This window comes from Protomyctophum parallelum (assembly GCF_964188405.1).
Source record: "Protomyctophum parallelum genome assembly, chromosome: 6".
Classification (NCBI taxonomy): domain Eukaryota; kingdom Metazoa; phylum Chordata; class Actinopteri; order Myctophiformes; family Myctophidae; genus Protomyctophum; species Protomyctophum parallelum.
In genome coordinates this window covers 6,514,696-6,521,066 of record NC_139701.1, presented here as the reverse complement: position 1 = coordinate 6,521,066, position 6,371 = coordinate 6,514,696, and the positions used below count along the sequence as shown (strand labels likewise).

General features: G+C 42.6%; 1 protein-coding gene across 1 annotated transcript; it reads left to right on the top strand.

The window, feature by feature from the left end:
* Positions 1-2,843: 2,843 nt before the first annotated feature.
* LOC310860882 (ceramide transfer protein-like) lies at positions 2,844-3,887 on the top strand (the record flags this gene model as incomplete). Its single annotated transcript, XM_083768071.1, has 1 exon — positions 2,844-3,887. The coding sequence occupies one exon, from the start codon at positions 2,844-2,846 to the stop codon at positions 3,885-3,887; it is 1,044 nt and encodes a 347-aa protein (XP_083624197.1).
* Between the last annotated feature and the right edge of the window lie 2,484 nt (positions 3,888-6,371).

Here is a 6,371-nt window from a genome sequence, read left to right as displayed (position 1 = left end):
GTGCTGGACACCAAGGGTCCTTTTTCAGCAAAAAACAGATCATTACTAAATTCTTCCATAGAATGGAGCACGTCCCTACTGCTAAACCTGTGAAACTCCTGAAGAGGTCCTACCCAGAGCCTTCTATTAGGGATTTGGGTCACCTCTGTTCACTTCATCGGGCCAGTCTACATAGACTTCTATTGGCAAATAGTGACAAAGCCCTTAATCGGAAGTTTATGGAATACACTGGAGTCGATGAGCTTTTGTCACTATTTCGAGTAGCATGAACCACATGACTGACGCTGTTTTCTGCCCCCTCATTGACACAACTCTCTAATAAGAAGGTTATGGGTCCTACTAGCTGACTAAACCACTTAGGTGCTGCAACAACACATCTTTAATCAAAACGAGAAACCCAGAACAAGTGTTTAGCTTCCATCTTAATTTTCTACTCTCCTAGACTGTTTCATATACAGGCAGCATGTGTTCTCTGAATGTCTTTCTGAATGTACCTACGTAGATTAGTAGTGAGTAATCGGCAAATACAGCTAGAGTTTACCTAGCTTTCTCAAAGCATCCCGCTATTTTAACACCAGCTTTTTATCTAAATATCACTATAATGCTTACACACTGTACTTGCAAAGACAGCGTAATTTAAAGATGGCACTTATTTGATATCGGACATTTATTGATAGACATGCTTTGTATTATATGGGAGATTCTACTTTTCATGGTGTAGTTTCACATGTGTATTAATGGTGCTGTATAACTGAGTATAACTGGTTAAAATATTTATATTTAGAACCAAGAAAGCAGGATTTGGGTGAGTCTAATGAGGCTGTGGAAATGTTTGAATACTTAACTTCAGAGTCCATTTGGCTTATATGGTATGCATGATCCAGTCAAGAGTATCTTGCAGGCCTTTGGATCTGGTGGATGAATAATGCAATATTATTTTAGTTTTGTAGTCTTGGGTCCAAGTCTGAATGGCTGAAACCCTACTGTCTTCTGCAGCCGTTCCCATGCGGGTGTAACCTGACGCTGCCAGATCCAAGAAGCTTGCTACACAAATTTGTTTCACAGCTTATTGGGATCTGGGATCTCGGAAGCAAATTCGATGACGGGGCTGTTCCTTTTTTTTCAAGATACTTTGTAGATGATTGGATGGGACCGTCTGTCAATCACCGTGTGGGCGTGCAAACAAAACCAATCATATTGACGTGTCTATATAGCTTCACATCCGGTTTCGCACATATCCCGCCCTTAGCTCATGCTGATTGGTTCGGTACGGAACGGATCGGTGTTAGCTGAACTCCCTGAGAGATCCCAGATGGAAGCTGTGTTGGGGAACATGGTTACCCAATACCGCCCCCATCTGGCAGCGTCAGGTTAATGCGGGTGTCCTAAACGGTCAAAACCCTTAGCAGCTTTCATCTTCTAACATTGTGATGTTGTAAAGTTGTTGGTGGCCTGTTCAGCCTTATGGTGCGGCTTAAGTTGGAGTTTAAACTGCTAAACAAGCCTAGTGCTGTTCACCTATTGAGTTCGGAACCCAGCCGTGCATAATTGTCACGCAGGCATTAAATGGCAGTTTAGACTTTTAGAATTTCGTGTTGAAACTGGTTTTCCATTGCAGTGAATAATCGATCATTGTACACTAACTGATTTATTAGCAACACCATTTATGTAAAAAGAGGAAAAAAACAAGAGAGCTTGAAAGATACATAGAACTATGATTAAGTACAGTGCTAATTGTGTATAAATGGATAAAGTTTATTTTACATTTTATGATAATTATGGTGTTTGAAAAATAAATAAATGCATTGCTTTTTCAAACAAGTGTTATGCTGGTTTCAGTTTATTACTCTGAGCCGCCACTAGAGGAAGGTGTTTATATAGGTGCCTCAAAGGGGGCACACACAAAGTCCATAGACTTGGCTGCCTGACTGGACAACTGACTATCCGACGGACTCGACAGTCGACACTGCACTCCCGGCGATGGTGTGGATTGGAACCTGTATCAAAATTGAAGTCGGTGGGGTTCTCGAGTTACGTGGATTACAGACGTACGTAATTTATAGATACTGTATAGATAGAAGATACAAGATGGACTAGATCGGTGCCAGTTGGGCACTGGCCTACTTGGAACGATGAAATTAATTCCAGTTATGTCTGTGTCGCTTTTTTATGCCCATATATGGAGTTCTTTGTCAGGCATGCCCAAGTATGGAGTCTATGTGTGTGTGTGTATGTGTATATATATATATATATATAGTAGTGCGGCATGTCTATGTTCACAGGCTTCTTTCTGTGTGCGGCCTAGAGGGCATCTGAGCATGCGCTTCACCATGTGTCCTTTGGGAAACCGGGCCAATGTTTGTATGTAATCTGAAACCTATCTTAATTACGTCACCATCAATACCTACCAAGCATGCACGTGCATTTGTACCAGCACGACCACAATACTTGCGCGCTCTGCTTGCGCAAGTAACTATATTATTATATAGAATAGATATTAGACTTTTTGTTCATCAGGCTGAGTTTGTGAGCTACTCTGCTACATATACTTTATGCAGTGCAGTGTTGATTGGTCCAGCGGGTCATGTGATTAGCTACAGTCTGGACAAACGGACACACAGACCCATTTCCAGTCAAGAGCCATGTGGACCTCCATATTTGGGCAAGACTGATGATGAAATTTATGAGACGGCTATAAATATATGAGACAGCTATACTTGACACATTCTTGAAGATCTATGTGATCAGAACATTGGATTGGCAATCAGTGAATGAGCAGTCACTATCTCTCCTGCGCTTAGGTTATGCACAACATGGCCACCCTTCCCCGCTGCATTGACACGATGGTTAATGTAGTTAACGGTTCAGAAACGGAATTGGAGACTGTCAAGAACACATTATCCAATGAGCTGAAGATAAAAGCTCACCTTGTAAACCCAGATTTTGAGGAAGGTACAAATGGCCTCATCGATGAGGATGATGTTTTTGATGCAGTTGAACCTCCTCTTGACAGACGAGACAAAACGTGCCAGACTGAGCAGGCAGGGATGGAGAGAACCAGTCCAGTTCCCTCTGATAGCTCGATGTCGACCACATGCACGGCTTGCACGCCCAGTGTCTTTCACAGAACCCATAGTCGGTCCTCCCCTGCCCTGATGGCCTCCACACCTCCTCACCATGTCCACAGATTCAATGCAGAGGTGGAGGACATGGTGCAAAATCACATGACCTACTCCCTGCAGGATGTAGGTGGCGATGCCAACTGGAATTTGCTGTTGGAAGAGGGAGACATGAAGGTGTACAGGAGAAAGGTGGAGGAGAATGGCATTATAAAGGACCCAGTGAAGGCCACCCTCTTGGTGAAGGGAGTTACTGGCCATGAGGTTTGCCACTACTTTTGGAACACTAATTACCGCTTTGATTGGGAGACCACTATTGACAACCTCGATGTCATTGAAGCATTATCAGATGATGCGTTTATTCTCCATCAAATACATAAGCGGGTTTGGCCTGCTGCTCAAAGAGATATACTGTTCCTGTCTGCCATGAGAAAAGTCCTGGCCTGCGATGAAAATGGCCCAGATACGTGGCTAGTCTGCAATCTTTCTGTGGACCACGACAAGGCCCCACCTACCGCCAAGTGTGTCCGTGCCAAAATCAACATCGCTATGATCTGTCAGACCCTGGTTAGTCCACCAGAGGGAGACGATGCTTTAAGCAGAGAGAATGTGCAGTGTAAAATCACCTATGTTGCCAATGTGCATCCTGGAGGCTGGGTTCCTGCCACTATCTGCAGGGCATTGGCTAAGAGGGAGTACCCCAAGTTCCTCAGGCGCTTCACATCCTATGTCCAGGAGAAGACTGCCGGGAAGCCAATCATGTTCTGAGGATTAGAGGGCTGTCCTGATTGGTGGGTTTGGAAAAGCTAACTCAGGGCCCTCAGGTGTTTTCACAGAGAATTTGATGTATCGCTTGCTGCTGGAATGTGAGAGAATGTAAGGAGCTAGCCAGGTAATGGGACAAAGGCTCTAATGACATTTCCAACTTTCCTGTGTCAATTTCCCCTTTTCCATTAATATCATATGCACACCCAAAACAACAGATAATTTTCCAGTCTGTTTGCAGTTTTATTTTGATGTTTTTTGAAGCGGGTTTACAGATAAATGAATGTACCTGTTATTCCAATGCACATTTCTCTGTTGCTTGTCTGGTGAGAGCAGTTTGCTTACCCTTTTACCCGTGTCCATCTCATTACTATCACCTGTGCCTTATACAACCTGTGCATCTAATGGCCACCTCAATTGTTAAAAGATAATTAAAGATGGCCAAAATGTTATGACAAACAAAATCTGCCCCTAATTGTCTTAATATAACGACACAATGATTACAAATAAAACATTAAATGGAGCTATATTCAACCTTTTTTTTTTTCTTTATTACATTTTCAAAGACAAAACTACTGTATTGGCGTTTAATGTTTTGTTATTCTTCCATCTTTTTTGGAGGGGAGCTAGTGTAGCAGAGTGGCTCAGAGCCTCTGCCTGACGGCATCAAAAGTCTATTATCTCCCCCAGTCCAGAGGGATATCCCTTTGGTCTAGTGGTTAAGATGTTGGACTTTCACACTGGAGGCCTGAGCTCGAATAGCGGGCGTTACATTGGTGCCGTGACCCATATCGGGTCGGGTCGGAGGTCAATAGGGAGGTGAGTGTAGCGGAGTGGCTCAGAGCCTCTGCCTGATGGCCTCAAGTCTAATATCTCCCCCGGTCTAGATGGATATCCCTTTGGTCTAGTGGTTAAGATGTTGGACTGTCATGCGGGAGGCCCGAGTTAGAATCCCGGGCGTTACACTAGCCCCTGCAATGCATGGCTTTTTATGATTCCAACATATGACAGCCAATATGTTTTGAGCACTAAAGTAATCGTTTGCCAGCCAAGTCTATGGCCTTTCTTCCTCCATGACTGTTTAAGATGGGTCATGTCATGAGCTCTAAGATGGGTCATGTCATGAGCTCTAATGGTCCATGAGTTGTTTTCTTTGGTCTGACAAGTGACAACCCGTTGCTGGGATGAATGTTCTGCCATCATCACATCTCACTACCCTCTCACTACTGACCTCTATTGGTTGGTCTTGTGATTGTTGCTTATGGAACAAAACACAAAACCATAATGTTAGCGGCAGCCTGGAAACATAGTGTTGCTGTTACGCTGAAATTGGTAGTGCAGATTTGAGACTGACCTTTAAGGCCTAGTAGCTGTTCCAGTCATGCTTCCACTCAACTGGCACTTTCTGACTGGTGATACGAGGCAGCACTAATGTCTATGACAGTGAATAGCTAACAAATAATGCATAATGAGCTTTGGTTGATATTCATTTGTAATTTCTTAAATTGCACAGTAAAACTTGAGCGACCAAAAATTGGAATAATTCCAGACTAAAACCAGTGAATCATATCCGGTTATCAGCATGTATTTGACCATAATTACACAGATATATGCACAACTGAACCAAAGATTCATAATTATACTAGTCTGTGCCTCACATCATGCCTCGCAATTTTAGATAATTAAATGAAGTCTAATATGTCAACATGTGCACTTGAGTAAAGTGGCATAACAAGTCTGGGTCAGATGATGGATTTGGGGTTAGGTAGATGAGGGTTAGCTAGCACTTTTCACAAACTGATGGAGTATATTATAATACATTGTGGGATGTATATTGAGATGGCAGGTATGTGACATTGAAAAGGACAAATCAAACATATGGGACACTTTATTAGAACACAAAAAGAATTGCTACAGCCTCAGTAATGAACCATTTGGGGGGGCGTGAAATTTGTACTCCCTGTGTGTCTATAAAAAAGTGAGGACGCAAATTGTGATTGGCCGGAATGAGATGATGTATGATAAGAGCGCCCCTCACTGATTTTTATCATCATTATCGTTATCATTAATTATAGAACATAAAATGTATATATAACTTTTCTTCCAAATCGATTTACAAAACGGCAACAAAATAAAAAAAATACTTTATTAAACTAGTTAAAGATGGAGTGCCACCATTTTTTTCCACCCTAAAACATGATCATCAGGTATTATTACAATATAAGGGGTAAGAACTTTTTCCAAAAAGTGTACAGTATTTGTTAAAATCATGTTTTTATTTGGACACGCACACCAGTTCATTATGTATGCCTGGTTTGCCTGGTGGGTGGTGATGGGTGGTGATCCACCTGAACTGAAGCCACACCCACAGCTTTAGTTGTATGATAAAGGGGGAGGGGTTAGGGGAGGGGCTGATAGTGTGGTGTCACTATATTACTGTTTACTTCATTGGCCCGTTTGACTGTCAAGGGTTCAGCCTCCAGGAAG